The sequence below is a fragment of the Erythrolamprus reginae genome, chromosome 7 (genome assembly GCF_031021105.1).
Source record: "Erythrolamprus reginae isolate rEryReg1 chromosome 7, rEryReg1.hap1, whole genome shotgun sequence".
NCBI lineage: Eukaryota > Metazoa > Chordata > Lepidosauria > Squamata > Dipsadidae > Erythrolamprus > Erythrolamprus reginae.
The window spans coordinates 77,816,261-77,835,552 of NC_091956.1; the positions used below are offsets into that span (position 1 = coordinate 77,816,261).

The 19,292-nt window shown below is 38.0% G+C and overlaps 1 protein-coding gene across 2 annotated transcripts in view; it reads left to right on the forward strand.

Moving 5' to 3' along the window:
• The window catches only part of TBCK (TBC1 domain containing kinase), an 86,002-nt gene that overhangs the window by 21,579 nt on the left and 45,131 nt on the right, over nucleotides 1-19,292 (forward strand). For both annotated transcript variants that reach the window (XM_070757926.1, XM_070757927.1), the window contains exons 4-14: nucleotides 6,375-6,489; nucleotides 8,751-8,824; nucleotides 10,888-11,029; nucleotides 12,248-12,308; nucleotides 12,968-13,029; nucleotides 13,798-13,859; nucleotides 14,345-14,493; nucleotides 15,604-15,742; nucleotides 17,633-17,732; nucleotides 18,248-18,297; nucleotides 19,005-19,134. In XM_070757926.1, coding sequence (XP_070614027.1) covers nucleotides 6,375-6,489; nucleotides 8,751-8,824; nucleotides 10,888-11,029; nucleotides 12,248-12,308; nucleotides 12,968-13,029; nucleotides 13,798-13,859; nucleotides 14,345-14,493; nucleotides 15,604-15,742; nucleotides 17,633-17,732; nucleotides 18,248-18,297; nucleotides 19,005-19,134 — 1,084 coding nt within the window. The remainder of the gene's footprint in view (nucleotides 1-6,374; nucleotides 6,490-8,750; nucleotides 8,825-10,887; nucleotides 11,030-12,247; nucleotides 12,309-12,967; nucleotides 13,030-13,797; nucleotides 13,860-14,344; nucleotides 14,494-15,603; nucleotides 15,743-17,632; nucleotides 17,733-18,247; nucleotides 18,298-19,004; nucleotides 19,135-19,292) is intronic.

The following is a 19,292-nucleotide window of genomic DNA, read 5'->3' on the forward strand; positions in this document are numbered from 1 at the left end:
TCTTCTTTTCTTTCTCCTTCCCACCTTCTTCCCTCCCTCCCTCCCTTCACTCATTCCTCTCTTACTCTCCCCTTTCATAAGTTTCCTTGCTTCCTTCCTCTGTTCCTGTCCCTTCCCTCTTTCCTTCCTTCCTTCCCACCCTCCGTCCATTCATTCACCCATTCCTCTCTTGATCGCTTAAAGCCGGTCCCTGGTGCAAAAAGGGTTGGGGACCTCTGTCCTACAGGATTGGGTGGCAGAGAAGTTGAACATATGTAAATTTAAAAGTTTAAGAAAGTTTACAAGTTAAGTGAAAGAAACTTCATTATTCATTTATATGTACATGTACATTTCTTCATTAAAAACATGTCTTTCTGCATAATTTAGACTAACTTTGTGAGTTTTTTGAGGGCTGGAACCAATTAAAATTATTTACATTAATTCCTATGGGGAAAAGTCGTTCGAGATAAGAGCTGCTCGACTTAAGAGCCCAGGTCCGGAACGAATTAAACTCGTATCTCGAGGTACCACTGTATTTTATCTTAGGATGGATATATGTTTATCCCAGGCATGTTTAAATTCAGTTACTCTGGATTTACCAACCACATCTGCTGGAAGTTTGTTCCAAGGATCTACTACTCTTTCAGTGAAATAATATTTTCTCACGTTGCTTTTGATCTTTCCCCCAACTAACTTCAGATTGTGTCCCCTTGTTCTTGTGTTCACTTTCCTATTAAAAACACTTCCCTTCTGGACCTTATTTAACCCTTTAAGATATTGAAATGTTTCGATCACGTCCCCCCTTTTCCTTCTGTCCTCCAGACTATACAGATTGAGTTCATTAAGTCTTTCCTGATACGTTTTATGCTTAAGACCTTCCACCATTCTTGTAGCCCGTCTTTGGACCCATTCAATTTTGTCAATATCTTTTTGTAGGTGAGGTCTCCAGAACTGAACACAGTATTCCAAATGTGGTCTCACCAGCGCTCTATATAGCGGGATCATAATCTCCCTCTTCCTGCTTGTTATACCTCTAGCTATGCAGCCAAGCATCCTACTTGCTTTTCCTACTGCCCGACCGCACTGCTCACCCATTTTGAGACTGTCAGAAATCACTACCCCTAAATCCTTCTCTTCTGACGTTTTTGCTAACACAGAACTGCCAATGCAATACTCAGATTGAGGATTCCTTTTCCCCAAGTGCATTATTTTACATTTGGAAACATTAAACATTTATTATTAATTTTTATTAATCACCATAAGGATTCAAAAGGTGAACCACCCATTGCACACAACGTTGTACATAACCACTGAATATTTAACATTAGAACTTTTTGCTTTCCTTTACAGCTACTTTTGTCTTTCTTTACTACCATTTCCTTCAGCGAATAAGGTATTATTAACTCTCCTCCTATCTAGGTCATTTGAGGTCATGTTTTAAAAGCATGAATTATTCTGCCTGTGTGAACAGTGTGTCCTGCTTCTTTGCGTTAGCTGTTAATTTCAGGTGGCCACATGATACCGCACAAAGAAGGAGTCAACCTATTCTTCAAAACACCTGAAGGTAGAACAAGAAGTAGTGGGTAGAAGCTGAACAAGGAGAGAAACAACTTAGAATTAAGGAGAAATTTCCTGACAGTTAGAACAATTAATCAGTGGAACAGCTTGCCTCCAGAAGTTGTGAATGCTCCAATACTGGAAGTTTTTAAGAAGATATTAGATAACCATCTGTCTGAAGTATTATTATTATTATTATTATTACTATTATTATTATTATTATTATTATTATTATTATTATTATTATTAATTAGATTTGTATTCTGCCCCTCTCCGTAGACTCGGGGCGGCTCACAATAATAATAACACAATATATAACAAATCTAATAATTCAAAGTCACTGAGAAACCCTTATTAAAAAGAAACATACACACAAACATACCGTGCATAAACTGTATAGGACCGGGGGAGATGTCTCAGTTCCCCCATGCCTGGCGGCAGAGGTGGGTTTTAAGAGGTTTACGAAAGACAAGGAGGGTGGGGGCAATTCTAATCTCCGGGGGAAGCTGGTTCCAGAGGGTCGGGGCCGCCACAGAGAAGGCTCTTCCCCTGGGTCCCGCCAGACGACATTGTTTAGTCAATAGGACCCGGAGAAGGCCAACTCTGTGGGACCTAACCGTTCGCTGGGATTTGTCTAGGGTTTCCTGCCTAAGCAGGGGGTTGGAACAGAGGACTTCCAAAGTCCCTTCCAACTCTGTTGTTGTTATTGTTGTTATTATTATTGTTGTTATTATTATTATTATTATATTCACATTTCATAAAGGTATATTTTGTTTAAGCACATATATTTAAAATTGGGGTCATACAATGTTTTATTCTGAAGGATTAAAGTGGGGGTTAGGAAATAAGTAAAAATTATCCCTAAATATAGAGAATTGTTTGTTGCTAATTCAATGTAAAGTCTATTTAATTTTTTTTCCTATCCTCAAAATGGATCGCTTTACACACTTCCACCACAGTGTGGGGCTGGGGGAATTAAACCTTGAATATTAAATGGCAACCTGAGTTTTTGTCAATTTTATAAAGGATCGATAAAGTTTAGTTTTATTTTAATTGTGTTTTCTTAACTTGTGCCTTTAATTTTTTTGATTTTCTATTTTATTTGGTTTTTTACTCTCAAATGAAATAATCTGAAGGGCACATGTAATAAATAGACCTTTTACAAACAGAAAATTCAAATTAAATCTAAGAAAAAACCTTTGACATGAAACCTTAAAGTACTGATTCTGATAAATAATATAACTGCATGTAATATAATTTTAGCATATTAATCTTATTTTTTTAAATCATGCAACTACTATTTTTCTACAGTATTGAAACTTCTTATTGGGGAAAAGGAAAATAAATTATTATTATTATTATTATTATTATTATTTATTAGATTTGTATGCCGCCCCTCTCCATAGACTCGGGGCAGCTCACAGCAATGATAAAAACAATATACAATGACAAATCTAATAGTTAGAATCTAAAATAACAATAATACATTTTAAAAGTCTAAAAAACAAGAAACCCCAATATATAAAAAACATACATCTCTGTTATAGAATTGGGGAGAAATTCTGGCTTTTCATATTTTGTTTGCTAAACACTCACTTGATTTTATATGTAGAACTGACTTTTCATAGAATTAAATCTATATTTTTGAGGTAGGAACGAGAGAAAATCTTCAGTGTATTTGTGTAAAATAAGATCTAGGGCTGATAATTAAAAAGATCTATTTTTGAGTCTTTTTATCCAGAAATTGCTCATTGATGTTCATTATTCAAGTAGTATGATTTTTAAGTTTGCTTGTAAACCCTGCAACATCTCTGCATCTAATTAAAGTTGTTTTAAGCAAACAAACAGATTGATTTTTAAAAAAGAAACTTTAGAGTCGCCTTGTCTGCTTATGTCATTCCCTATTTTTCTCTCAGTAATTATTGATAGAGTTTTTGACTCGTGTGCAAAATAGTGTGAAAAACGGTGATTTTGTCCCACAACCTGCACATATTCTAGCATGGCACCGGACCAGATTATCTCAGGGACCGCCTTCTGCTTGCACGAATCCCAGCGACCAGTTAGGTCCCACAGAGTGGATCTTCTCCGGGTCCCGTCAACTAAAGAATGTCGCTTGGCAGGACCCAGGGGAAGAGCCTTCTCTGTGGTGGCCCCGGCCCTCTGGAACCAACTCCCCCCAAAGATTAGAATTGCCCCCACCCTCCTTGCCTTTCGTAAGCTGCTTAAAACCCACCTCTGCCGCCAGGCATGGGGGAATTGAGATCCTCTTCCCCCTAGGCCTTTACAATTCTATGCATGCTATGTATGTACGTATGTTTGGTTTTTTATATTAATGGGTTTTTGATTGTTTCTAACATCAGACTACTATTGTACACTGCTTTATTGTTGCTGTTAGCCGCCCCGAGTCTCCGGAGAGGGCGACATACAAATCCAATCAATCAATCAATCAATCAATCAATCAATCAGTCAATCAATAAATAAGGTAGATCAAGACGCCCATAGAAGACTTGGCAGATCCAGGGGAATGTTAATAATATCTTTATTGGCTCATAATGAAATCCTCAGTTAATCCATTACAACTTTTACTTAAACCGTTAATGTCATGTTTGTAATTTAAGCAGTGGGGAGTATTGAATTAAGCCTATATTGACTCCTGAAATGCCTCGGTTTAGGCCTTTCACAGCATCTTTATGGACAATATATATGCAAAGGGGGCCCCCTAGTGTTTCAGTGGTGTACAATTTCCCATTTACACATTTCACAAATCTGGGAATGAAATAAAACATCCCAAGGGTGTAATAATGCTCTCACTACAGAGTGAGAAAAGAACTCAGGCATGGCGTAGTTCACCTGCCGACACAGGGAATATAGTATATGTGTGAATTTATACGCCCCAGCATGTAAAATTTCTACCTTTTTGCTGGACATTTTCTACCAATGTTTGATCAGGTCATATTATCTTAGAAACATAGAAGATTGACGGCAGAAAAAGACCTCATGGTCCATCTAGTCTGCCCTTGTACTATTTCTTGTATTTTATCTTACGATGGATATATGTTTACCCCAGGCATGTTTAAATTCAGTTACCAACCACGTCTGCTGGAAGTTTGTTCCAAGCATCTACTACTCTTTCAGTAAAATAATATTTTCTCATGTTGCTTTCGATCTTTCCACCAACTAACTTCAGATTGTGCCCCCTTGTTCTTGTGTTCACTTTCCTATTGAAAACACTTCCCTCCTGAACCTTATTTAACTAACATATTTAAATGTTTTGATCATGTCCCCCCTTTTCCTTCTGTCCTCCACACTATACAGATTGAGTTCATTAAGTCTTTCCTGATACGTTTTATGCTTAAGACCTTCCACCATTCTTGTAGCCCGTCTTTGGACCCGTTCAATTTTATTTATTATTTATTTTATTTATTAATCAGATTTGTATGCCGCCCCTCTCCGCAGACTCGGGGCGGCTCACAGCAATAATAATACAATGTAAACAAATCTAATATTTAAGTTAATTAAAAAAAAACCAATTTAGAAACCAATCATACATACTAACATACCATGCATAAATTTTATAAGCCTAGGGGAGGGAAAGTCTCAATTCCCCCATGCCTGATGACAGAAGTGGGTTTTAAGGAGCTTACGAAAAGCTAGGAGGGTGGGGGCAACTCTGATATCTGGGGGGAGTTGGTTCCAAAGGGTCGGGGCCACCACAGAGAAGGCTCTTCCCCTGGGTCCCGCCAAACGACATTGTTTAGTTGACGGGACCCGGAGAAGGCCAACTCTGTGGGACCTAACTGGTCGCTGGGATTCGTGCGGCAATATCCTTTTGTAGGTGAGGTCTCCAGAACTGAGCACAGTATTCCAAATGTGGTCTCACCAGCGCTCTATACAGCAGGATCACAGTCTCCCTCTTCCGGCTTGTTATACCTCTAGCTATGCAGCCAAGCATCCTACTTGCTTTCCCTACCGCCTATAACTGTACTGTTGTGTTTCGCTATGTGTTGCGAGCCGCCCCGGGTCCACGGAGAGGGGCGGCATACAAGTCCAATCAATCAATCAATCAATTGTTACATAGAGAAGTGGGAGGATGAGATGCTTTTTGTATTATCTTGTCGGCCTGACAGCTAAAACTAACATGTAAAGTATGATTCCTTTAGAGAAGCATGCTCCATGCTCTATGGCTGTGTTTCCCAACCTTGGCAAATTGAAGATATTTGGACTTCAACTCCCAGAATTCCCCAGCCAGCGAATGCTGGCTGGGGAATTCTGGGAGTTGAAGTCCAGATATCTTCAAGTTGCCAAGGTTGGGAAACACTGCTCTATGGGACCATTAACCACCTATTTTAAGAAGGTAGCCATCATTTGTTGTGTGAAATGTAGTTGCTTGTATTATATAAGTTTTGACAATAATTACATTGGAGTAAATCACTGAAGTTGAATTTTGATTTGAGGGAATAAAATTATGCTGTTGATGTCACTCTGAGTTATTAGAGAAAATAATGTCTTTAAGCCAGAAAGAAAGCTAAGATTTGTAAATTCAGTTTAGTCACCTATCACAATTCCAACTTAATTCTTTCTTTTACCTATTTCCTTAATAAAAAGCCTTTGGGTTGTCACATACTCTCTCAAATTAACTCACAATGTATTAAATAAAACAATAAAAGATTACAATATCAAAGCCCATAATATGATGAAAGCAATTTACAGCAATCTTTCCAGTATGAGATGCATGTCACTCTTTTGATCTCCAAATTATGAGAACGTGGTACGAAAACATCAGCCAACAATATTGTGCTGCTTCAGAAGAATTCTAACTTGGCAATCTTTCATTGCAGTCCTTTCAGAACATTATGTATCGCCTTTGAAGTGCTACAAGGGTTGCAGTATCTCAATGAGTATGGGATAGTCCACCGAGCTCTCTCACCTAATAATATCCTCATGGACGGAGAGGTGAGTCTTTGGCTATTAGTCTTCTATTATATATTATACACGGAGGTCAGACGCCTGAAGAAAATCCTGAAGCAGTTATGTGAGCAATTATGATTTTACACACACACCACACACACACACACACAGGGCGTCTCCAGCGCGCAGGTGCGTGCCCATCGGCGCGAGATTAGGCTTCTGCGCATGCACCGCAAGCGAAATCTAGCACGAGGATGCTCGCACAAGAGAGATTTTGCTGATTTTCTGTTGGGTTTCTATATTATTTATGGTTATAAGTGATGTTCTTCACTTCATACAGCAGAGGCTCTTCATAGCAGAACCGTGATACTATGTATATTGGAGTAAAGTTATAATGACTCCAATATAAATCTTATGCTTTTATTTCTTCTTTTCTCATTGAACTGGTTTCATATTTACACAAGTAAACAACTCGACAGTATAACTATATTTCTCTATACATCTGCTCTCTACAGATCCATCCAAGAATTCTATCTTCCAACTGACCACATGCCAGTATGCAAATTAGCGCTCTCTCAACATTCCATCCCCCTTTTCCATGCCACATGCTAACATTTCTTTGTTTCCATGCATGCACAGAAGCAAAAAAACCCCACCGTAAATCGGCAAAATCTTGTGCACGAAAATGTCCTCACGTGAGATTTCACTTGTTGCGCATGCGCAGAGGCCAGATCTCATGCAGGCATGCATGTGCGTGTGTCGGGAGTGCGGACGTGCATGCACATCTCAATTTCCGCTACCGGAACCCCGATCCCAGACGTACCGGGTGCAACCCGCTGCTGCACCCCCCCCATTTATTAGATGTGTGTATTACCTACTGTCTGCATTTGTTAGCTGTGTATGGCTTGTTGTTATGCCCTTTGTTAAAAAGGCATTATAAATAAATGTTTATTATTATTATTATTATTATTATTATTATTATTATTATTATTATTATTATTATTACAAATAAAGACGAAGCATCATAGTGCGTTTTGGCGCATTTTGAGCCGGGGTGGTGCAGCAGGTAGAGTGCTGTACTGCAGGCCACTGAAGCTGACTTGTAGATCTGAAGGTCAGCGGTTCAAATCTCATCACCAGCTCAAGGTTGACTCAGCCTTCCATCCTTCCGAGGTGGGTAAAATGAGGACCCGGATTGTGGGGGCAATAGCCTAGCTCTGTTGAAAAAAGTGCTATTGCTAACATGTTGTAAGCCGCCCTGAGTCTAAAGAGAAGGGCGGCATAAAAATCGAATAAATAAATAAATAAATACATAAATTTTGATACACTGAACTGTTAAAAAACAAATGGTTTGCGTGTCTGTTTAAGAACAGGCATTTATTTATCAGATTTGTATGCCGCCCCTCTCCGCAGACTCGGGGCGGCTCACAGCAATAATAATACCTTGTATTATTGTAATAATACAATAATAATACAAGGCATGCTGAAGAAATGTTTCTTTTTACAAAAGGAGATACAGTGATACCTCTACTTAACTTAATTCATTCCGCGACCAGGTTCTTAAGTAGAAAAGTTTGTAAGTAGAAGCAATTTTTCCCATAGGAATCAATGTAAAGGCAAATAATGCGTGCAAACCAATTAGGAAAGAAATAAAAGCTTGGAATTTGGGTGGGAGGCGGAGGAGGAAGAAGAGGAGGAGGACAGTCGTTGCTGAAGGAAGAAGGTGAGGGGAATCAAAAAATCCAAAACTTTAAGGCTTAAAAAAAGGGGGGGGACTCTGAGGCAGCACCCAGAGAAAGGAAAACACTCCGTTCACTCTGGGCTGCCCAGAGCGAAGGGAGCGTTTCTTTTATCTGGGCGCTGGCAGAAGTTTATTCCCTTTCCAAGACAAAGGAAAATGCTTTGTTTGCTCTAGACTGCCAAAGCCTCCTTAATCACCACCGAAAGGCTCCTCTGGCGGCCCAGAAAAGCCAGAGATGGCCAGGATTAAAGGGGGAATGGCAGGAAACTGGCCGGGCCTTTGTGCTGCTCTCAAATTTCCTGCAAAATTTTTCCGGGCTTGGGTTCTTAAGTAGAAAATGGTTCTTAAGTAGAGGCAAAAAAATCTTGAACACCCGGTTCTTATCTAGAAAAGTTCTTAAGTAGAAGCGTTCTTAAGTAGAGGTAATACTGTAATTTTAAACCACTGGGAAGTCTTTTTTGTCCATAAGAATTGGAACCTCAAAGATTTGTATCAATGTTTATTTCTAATGTACAAGGCACAAAAACTTTGTCGAGTAGTTAAATGGTTTGTTTTCTTTTAACAGGGGCATACTAAATTGTCAAAATTTGGCCTTTATCATATGACTGCTTATGGTGCAGATGTTGACTTTCCTATAGGGTAAGTGGATTGTTTTTAAAATAACTTTAAATCATATATGAACATTAGGAAAGTAATTTTCTAGGTCATTTGACTAAGATTGACATTTACTGTTCTTCCACTATTCAAGAAATACTGTGTATGCATAGAATAAAATCATCTAATTAAAGGTGTTATTTATTATTGTTGTTGTTATTATTATTATTATTATTATTATTATTATTATTATTTTATTAGATTTGTATGCCACCCCTCTCCGAAGACTTGAAGCGGCTCACAACAATAAAAACAATATTATAGCAAAACAAATCTAATATTAAAAGAAGCATATAAAACCCTATCATATATTTAAAAACCAAACAGCACATTCATACCAAACATGAAACAAAATATAAAGAAGCCTGGGGAAAAGGTGTCTCAACTCCCCCATGCCTGGCGGTATAAGTGAGTCTTGAGTAATTTACGAAAGACAAGGAGGGTGGGGGCAGTTCTAATCACCGGGGGAAGTTGATTCCAGAGGGCTGGGGCCGCCACAGAGAAGGCTCTTCCCCTGGGGCCCGCCAAACGACATTAGATCATAAAATGTCACTTTCTATTATTCTTATGGCAGCTGTTCCTTGGACACAGTCTGTTTCTACTGATCAAGGTTAAAAATCAGCAGCCGATTATCCCCTGCTTTAATAGAAGCAAGAGGTTAACAGAGAGACTAATGACTATCTTCCTTATTTCCCAGGCTCTCTGGACATTTCTGGGATTCGTGTAACCCCTGTCTGATGGTCCCAGTTTTCACTCATCTTCCACTTCCAAACCAGTTTCTGATGGGGCCATCAATGAGAAAGAGAGAGAGAGACAGAGAGGGAGGGAGAGAGAGAGAAAGAGAGAGAGAGAGAAAGGCAGGCAGGCAGGCAGATAGAGCCTGCCATACATATAACATTGCATTAATGAAAGCATGTTAACTATGATGAAATAATATTATGTTGGTTATAACCTATAAGGCCCTTCATGGCATCGGACCAGAATATCTCCAGGACCGCCTTCTGCCGCACGAATCCCAACGACCAGTCAGGTCCCACAGAGTTGGCCTTCTCCGCGTCCCTTCGACGAAACAATCTCGCCTGGCGGGACCCAGGGGAAGAGCCTTCTCTGTGGTGGCCCCGACCCTGTGGAATCAACTCCCCCCGGAGATTAGATTAGATTAGATTTATTGGATTTATATGCCGCCCCTCTCCGAAAACTCGGGGCGGCATATAAATCCAATAAATGTAATTAGAACTGCCCCCACCCTCCTTGCCTTTCGCAAACTTCTCAAAACCCACTTCTGTCGTCAGGCATGGGGAAATTGATTCCCCTGGGCTGTTCCGCTTTATGTATGGTCTGTATGAGATGTATGATTGTTTTTTATGTTAAGGGTCTTAAATCTGTTTTAATTTTGGATTTGTATTGTTACTTGTTGTAAGGCGCTCCGAGTCTCTGGAGAGGGGCGGCATACAAATCTAATAAATAAATAAATTTGATAAAAAAGGAGAAAGTAGCAACTTGGGAAATTGTGTAATACAAGGAACACTCTGAAAACTATGAGTGGTTTGGAAAAAAAGACTTATTTGATATCCTTTAGAGTGGATAGAGTAGTACATTTCAAATCTTTAAAAGCATGCTTTGACTTTAGGTACCAAGTCACTTCTCAATTTCCATGGCTTATTTGTAGAATCTTTTGGACCTACAAATTCACTTTAATGACAGAAAAGGATTTTATTTAAGTTTTTCTGCCATTATGACTGTTCATTAAAGAAAAATATAGGCATTGGAAAATGAATTGTGAAGTTTGTTTTCATCACCTGCTCCTGAATAATAATTTTTAAAACAAAGTTTAACAAAGTTTGAAGCATAATTTGAAAAGAAGTTCACTTATCCCATTGTCTAGTTCAATCAATAGTTTTGAGGTACTAAAAAATTATAAAAATCAATCTCCTTACGGTAGATAAATAATATTTCTTTTCAAGGTAACATCTGTGTGACCAGAAATAATTTGTCTTGCTATTTTGGTTATTTTATAAATTATTTTAATAAATTAATATTAATTTTAGGTATCCATCATATCTGGCCCCTGAAGTAATTGCACAAGGAATTATTAAATGCAGTGATTACATACAGAGTGAAAAATCCCTGCGTTCTGGTCCTAAATCAGATGTCTGGTCTCTTGGTATTATATTATTTGAACTTTGTATGGTATGTAACATGTTTTCATGCTTTTGTGGTCCAACTATAGTTGGACCACAACTTTCAACTTTATCAGAACTTTCAAATCCATTAAGCATTAGTGAGGATAATACACCTGAAGCCCCAACTTCAGAAATACAGTGATACTTTGTCTTGCAAACTTAATTGGTTCCGGGAGGAGGTTCTTAAGGTGAAAAGTTTGTAAGACGAAACAATGTTTCCCATAGGAATCAATGGGAAAGCGATTAATGCGTGCAAGCCCAAAATTCACCCCTTTTGCCAGCCGAAGCGCCCGTTTTTGCGCTGCTGGGATTCCCCTGAGGCTCCCCTCCATGGGAAACCCCACCTCCGGACTTCTGTGTTTTTGCGATGCTGCAGGGGAATCCCAGCATCGCAAGAACGAGCGCTTCGCTGGCAACGGAAGGCCGGAGGTGGGGTTTCCCAGTGAAGGGAGCCTCAGTGAAATCGCAGCATCGCAAAAACACCGAAGTCCTTGAAACCCCACCTCCAGACCTCTGTGTTTTTGCGATGCTGCGATTTCACTGAGGCTCCCCTCGCTGGGAAATCCCACCTCCGGACTTCCGTTGCCAGCGAAGCGTCCGTTTTTACGATGCTGGGGTTCCCTTGCTGGGATTCCCCTGCAGCATCGCAAAAACACGGAAGTCCAGAGGTGGGGTTTCCCATGGAGGGGAGCCTCAGGGGCATCCCAGCAGTGCAAAAACTGGTGCTTCGCTGGCAACGGAAGTTCAGAGGTGGGGTATCCCAGCGGCGGCGGTGGGTTTGTAAGGTGAAAATAGTTTGTAAGAAGAGGCAAAAAAATCTTAAACCCCGAGTTTGTATCTTGAAAAGCTTGTATGACGAGGCGTTTGTAAGACGAGGTATCACTGTACTCTCTTTTTCCCCCCCCCAAGATATTTGAGAAACATGCTTGGTATATTTTTGCTCAATGAACTTATGAGTCATTTAGTTAAAACAAAAATTAATGTCCAGAAAATAGTGCAATTGTTGCACTGCCCTTTTCCTATGGAATGGTCCAGAGAAAATTCAGCATAATCTTGAGATAGGCATACAAATCTTTTCGGTCCACGCACCTTTTTACTGAGGTCTGTTTAAAAACAACAATTATCCTCGCGGATGTCTCCTTAGTACATGATTTAAGTACACACAAAACCGCTATGCGGTTCATAATAATGCTTCATTAATCACCCCCTTTATTTTTGGCTTTAGGGCAGAAAGCTGTTTCAGAGTTTGGACGTAGCTGAGAGATTAAAACTGATACTTAATCTTGGTGAGTAATGTCCAAATAACTGCAGATCATTGAAGGCCTCATAAAATCCCAAATGGGTACCAAGTCATTATTCAAGCTCTGGAATGTGGTATTTTTTAGTGTACAGTGTTCCCTCGATTTTCGCGGGGGATGCGTTCCGAGACCGCCCGCAAAAGTCGAATTTCCGCGAAGTAGAGATGCGGAAGTAAATAAACTATTTTTGGCTATGAACAGTATCACAAGCCTTCCCTTCACACGTTAAACCCCTAAATTGCAATTTCCCATTCCCTTAGCAACCATTTAGATTATTACTCACCATGTTTATTTATTAAAGTTTATTAAAACAAATATTTATTAAAGGCAGATGAAAGTTTGGCGATGACATATGACGTCATTGGGCAGGGAAAACCGTGGTACAGTATAGGGAAAAAACCCGTGAAGTATTTTTTAATTAATATTTTTGAAAAACCGTGGTATAGACTTTTCGTGAAGTTCGAACCCGCGAAAATCCAGGGAACACTGTATCTGAAAATTGAATATGCAGTCAGTCATCTCTACTCATAAATGCAGCAGGATATTATTGCTCTTAACTGCAGATTATTAAGGCGATAATACAAATTTCACTGGTCCTGGATAGTTTCAATGAATATACCAACCTGTTCTTTCATTCTCACATACAGGATGTGTTGATGACATCGTAACAGTGCTAGCTGAGGAACATGGATGTTTGGACATTCTAAAGGTCAGAATTTGTTACTTATCCCCACAATGGTTAATTGTCATTCATAGTGGCTTTCTTTTTGAAGCATATATCAAAAGATTTAATAACAATGCCTTTAAAACCCTGATGCTCTATTCAAAAACACTATACACTTGTACTGTTCCTGGATCTATTTGACCCAGACCGGAAATTTAGGTACTTATATTTGGTCTTTTTGAAAACCTTTTTCACTTGGAAACTAGTTTGAACATTTCTGCACACAATGAAATGAACATTGAAATTAAAAAAATAATGCTTATATTTTTATTTTGCTTTATTTTGCAGTAAATGACAGGCTCTGGAGAATTGGGAGTGGAAATTTTGAGTAGTTCAGAGAACCGGTAACAGAAATTTTGGCTAGTTCAGAAAACTGGCAAATACCACCTCTGACTGGCCCCAGAGTGGGGTAGAAGTGGAGATTTTGCAACATCCTACCCCCTAGAGCGGAAGGGAATGAGGATTTTGCAATACCCTTCCCCTGGACTGTGGCGGGAATGGAGATTTTGCAGTGTCCTTTCCCGCCACACCAACCAAGCTCCACACCAACCAAGCTACACCCACCAAGCCACACCGCGCCCACCAAGCCACACCCACAGAACCAGTAGTAAAAAAAATTGAATTTCAGCAGTGCTGTGGATGTTTATGGCTATTGTAGATGTCCATCGTTTGGTTAAACCATATAAAACATCTGTATTGATTTGATATAAATAAATGAGTTAACTAAATTGAAATCTATATTTTACGCGCTAGGAAGTTCCGGAAAATATTTTAGCTCTACTTAAGAAGTGTCTTACATTCCACCCTTCCAAACGGTAAGTGACCTTACAAATATATTCATTAGACTGAAAATAAGCATAACTACAAGTGCTACATATTCAATTTGTTGTTATAAAATGAAAGCTGTAGATATCTACGTCTACTTTGAAAACTGTAGGTCCATTATGTTTAGCAGCTTTTTTTGTCCAAACTTGGACTTTGATACAAGTGAAGAAGATTCAGACTTAGATAGACCAAAAAATCAAATAATAGATATTAAACAACAATGAGAGAACTACCTGTATGTAGTTAAATGGATCAATAAGTGGCCTTGAGGATTAACTATGAGTTTGCAAAATATAACGACGGGTGATTGGCTTTCATTGCTAATTAAAATATATGCAGTGAGGACAAAGTACCGTTTGTGAAAAATAAGTTTGTATATGTTACATCTGAGTATGCAGATGCATACATATTTAGTATGCATTGTTTGGATTCTTGTTATATTTCTGCCCTCACTTCCTTTTTTTTATTGTATCAGGCCCACTCCTGGAAAACTATTGAAGGATTCAGTGTTCAGTGAAATCTCATCTTTATATCCAACCTTCCATACACCTGTCAATTTTTTCTCGCCTAATCTACGATGTGCTAATTTATCTCTTCCTGAAGATATTAATCAGTTATTTGAAGGTAAGACAACAGATCCCAGCCGTTTCCCTAGCAAATCTAATAAATTATTATTATTATTATTACTATTATTATTACTATTATTATTATTATTATTATTATTATTATTATTATTATTATTATTATTATTATAGCTGAATTGGGATTTCATACAATTCATGTACTATCCAAAATTAGAGCATATAACTAAGGGTGCCAAGTCATTGAAATGAAGACTGATAGACTCCAAGTTAGGTCTACTATAGCAAATAAAATTACAATCACAAATCTCCTGAATCACCAAACTAACACATTTTGTAAGAAGCTGTCGCCTTCCTGTCTCTTGCATAACAGGAGAACAACTTTTTAAAAAGCTGCCCCAAAAATTAAGGATATAGAAGTACAAAGCCCTTCATGGCACCGGACCAGATTATCTCAGGGACCGCCTTCTGCTGCACGAATCCCAGCGACCAGTTAGGTCCCACAGAGTGGGTCTTCTCCGGGTCCCATCAACTAAACAATGTCACTTGGCGGGACCCAGGGGAAGAGCCTTCTCTGTGGCGGCCCTGGCCCTCTGGAACCAACTCCCCCAGAGATTAGAATTGCCCCCACCCTCCTTGCCTTTCGTAAGCTCCTTAAAACCCACCTCTGCCGTCAGGCATGGGGGAACTGAGATATTCTTTCCCCCTAGGCTTCTACAATTTATGCATGGTATGTCTGTATGTATGCTTGGTTTTATAACAAGGGTTTTTAACTGTTTTAGTATTGGATTGTCACATGCTGTTTTTACCACTGCTGTTAGCCGCCCCGAGTCCACAGAGAGGGGCGGCATACACATCCAATAAATAAATAAATAAAATGATATAGCTACCCTTAGTAAGGTGGGTAACTTGAAATGGCTGAGCAAATACAAACATAATTTTCAAACAGACTTCTTCCTACAGAGCAGCCAATAGATTGTCCAGCTGGTTTCCTTTTGTTACTGCTTTGTAGATAAAACATTATTTTTATTTGATAATGCAAAGGAAAATTTTATCTGCAAACTTTTCATTCCGCTTTCAGGGGTGGGGATTTAAAATACCTGTTGCTGGACAATTGATATTAACAGATGTCTTTGTTGAATTCTGTTAATAGAGGAAAGTTCTGATTACCTAGCAGAAAGGACAATTGAAGAAGTGTATTATCTCTGGTGCTTGGCTGGAGGTGACTTGGAGAAAGAGCTTGTCAACAAGGATATCATTCATTCCAAGCCGCCCATCTGTACGCTTCCTATGTAAGATATACAGGCGGAAGGGGAGGGAGAGCACTCTGCTTTTGGGAATAAAAGCAAGAAAGAAAAATAGAAATGATAAAACGAAACTGGTTTCTAAATAGAGAAAAGTCCAATAGTCTGAAGATCTAGTCAACTTATTCACTGTGTTTGCACTTTTTATTTCCTTCAAAATGAATGGTAGCAACACACACACATACATACAGAGAGAGAGAGAGATTCGGTTAAAATATTTCTCACCTAAACATTTAATTGTATTAATTGTATTTAATTATTTAATTCCATTTCCCAGTCAATGACTTAGCTGCCTGTTTATTTATTTATTTATTTTTATTTATTTATTGTGTCCAATACACAATGAGGGTTTTAGTGGGTATATATCTATATACACATAGTAAAATACATGATGAAGGTTGTAGAGGAGATACTCATGGTAAAATATATCTAAGAATAATAGAAAAGAAGGTATAGTAATACAGTGTTCCCTCGATTTTCGCGGGTTCGAACTTCGCGAAACGGCTATACCACGGTTTTTCAAAAATATTAATTAAAAAATACTTTGTGGGTTTTTTCCCTATACCACGGTTTTCCCCGCCCAATGACATCATATGTTATCGCCAAACTTTCGTCCACTTTTAATAAATATTTTTTTTAATAAACTTTAATAAATATACATGGTGAGTAATAATCTAAATGGTTGCTAAGGGAATGAGAAATTGCAGTTTAGGGGTTTAAAGCATTAAGGGAAGGCTTGTGATACTGTTCATAGCCAAAAATAGTGTATTTACTTCCGCATCTCTACTTCGCGGAAATTCGACTTTTGCGGGCGGTCTCAGAACGCATCCCCCGCGAAAATCGAGGGAACACTGTAGAACATATCAATAAAATAATAGAAGAGATATAGGAATAGAAGAAAGGTACAGGAGATTTAGGAGAGCAATAGGACAGGGGACGGAAGGCACTCTAGTACACTTGTACTTGCTCCTTACTGACCTCTTAGGAATCTGGATAGGTCCACTGTAGATAATCTAAGGGTAAAGTTTAACGATTTGATTAAAATTAAAATATAGATGCCTGCAGGCAGGAAACAACTTGAAATCTATTTGATTGACAATTTAATAGCCAAAGCTGATTTTGCACGATGTGAAAGCCAGAGTTTTTCACTTTAAAATGACTTGCACATAAGAATTACTTTTTCAGTGATTCATGGTTTGCATTTGCAAAATTAACCACTTATTTTGAGTATCGCCTCAACTTCTCAAATATACTATTTTTATTTATAAATTATGTTAACTAACAAGCAGTAGCAGAGTAAATATCAACATCAATATTTATTTCATTTATTTATTTTGTCCAATACATAATACACATTGAAGAGAATAGATATGTAATAATATAAATAAAGAAAAGAATAGAAGAAAAGATATAAAAGTATAGGTGAACATATTTGAAAGGAAGAAAAGATAAATGAGATAAGGAGAGACAATTGGACAGGGGACGGAAGGCACACTGGTGCACTTATGCACGCCCCTTACTGACCTCTAAGGAACCTGGAGAGGTCAATCGTGGAGAGTCTAAGGGAAAAATGTTGGGGGTTAGGGGTTGACACTACTGAGTCAGGTAATGAGTTCCACGCTTCGACAACTCGGTTGCTGAAGTCATATTTTTTACAGTCAAGTTTGGAGCGGTTAATATTAAGTTTGAATCTGTCGCGTGCTCTTGTGTTGTTGCGATTGATATATCCCTAAATATATGACACTGCAGATTGAACAAATCTTTCAAATATAATGAAAGTATAGTTTTATTGAAAATGGTGGGGAAGGAAAAACCTACATAAGCTACTGTTTGTTGTTTTGTTGAAATTTGTCTTCCTTTTCTTTTTTTTACTCCTAGTTTTTTGTTTGAAGATGGGGAGAGCTTTGGACAAGGGCGGGACAGAAGTTTCCTTTTAGATGATACAACTGTGACATTATCGCTGTGTCAGCTCAGGAATGTAAGATATTATATGATTTCTTGAAATAGAAGATGGACCGTTTATATATTTTCAATATGTTACTAAGCTCTATTATTATTATTATTATTATTATTATTATTATTATTATTATTATTAATTAGATTTGTATGCCGCTCCTCTCTGGAGAATTGGAGCGGCTCACAACAACAATACACAGTACAAATCCCTTTGACATTTAAAAAGGGAGCTGTTTCTGTTTTTCTGTTGATAAAGACTTTTGGTTTTCCTTCTATCGTGTGGTGTGTGTCTTTCTGGACTAATTACCCTGTAATTACAGGCGGTTGGGACACGCCGGCAGAACAGCTGTATTTGCCACAAACAATCCAATCCTCCTTTTGAACCAAGATCAAACCACTGTATTAAAAGTATAAGTTTAAACAAGAAGGCAGCAAATAAACTAACTAAATAAATAAATAATAAAGTTGTTTTTTTGTTAACTGTTGGATATGATAAATTGATATTTTTCTAACTGAACATTTATCTTATTTTTCTAGAGATTGAAAGATGTAGGTGGGGAAGCATTTTATCCATTGCTTGAAGATGAGTAAGTATATAAAATAAATGTTTTGTTTGAGAAGATAGGAATCTCTCAGATTCCCAGGAAATAGACTGGTTGGCCTTTGGAAGCAAAATACTAGTTTAGCGATAAAATTAATAGAATCTTTAGCACAGTGTTTCCCAACCCTGGCAACTTGAATATATTTGGACTTCAACTCCCAGAATTCCCCAGCGAGTGAATGCTGGCTGGGGAATTCTGGGAGTTGAAGTCCAGATATCTCCAAGTTGCCAAGGTTGGGAAACACTGCTGTTTAAAGTAGATCTACTACTTTAAAGTAGATCTACTACAAATCAGTGCAGGTTAATTTGTTAATTTAAACATACACATTTACGCATATTAGAATCAGACTTGAGAAGCAGTAAAACTTCTGACTCAATTGAAACTAATTAGAAGAGATTGAAATTCTGAAAGTTTATTAATACATTTGTTGATCAACAGTGATTAATAGTAGATGTATTATGAATTATGTTTCCTGACATCACATAGTACAACCTATTTGTATTATATTCTTATACAAAGGTATTTTATAATGAGTTGATCAAGCTTTAGTTCATAAAAAGAAAACTGTATTTCTTTTCTACACAAAGTGGTGTATTTCAATTATTTCATTTCCTAGTTTATTTTATGATTACCTCTACTGTTTAAGTCTAGAGATAATACTTCAAGAACTATTTTCTCTGGGTTTTTTCCAGCCAGTCAAATATGCCCCATTCAAATAGTAACAATGAATTATCTGCTGTTGCCAAGCTTCCTCTTATTATTCGAGAGCGGGATACTGAATATCAGTTAAACCGGATTGTCTTATTTGACAGACTACTGAAGGTGTGTAGTTTAGTAAAACTTCAAATGCTATCATAATCTTGATTTGATTTTATTTTATTTTATTTATTTATTTTGTCCAATACACAATGAGGGTTTTAGTGGGTATATATCTATATACACATAGTAAAATACATGATGAAGGTTATAGAGGAGATACT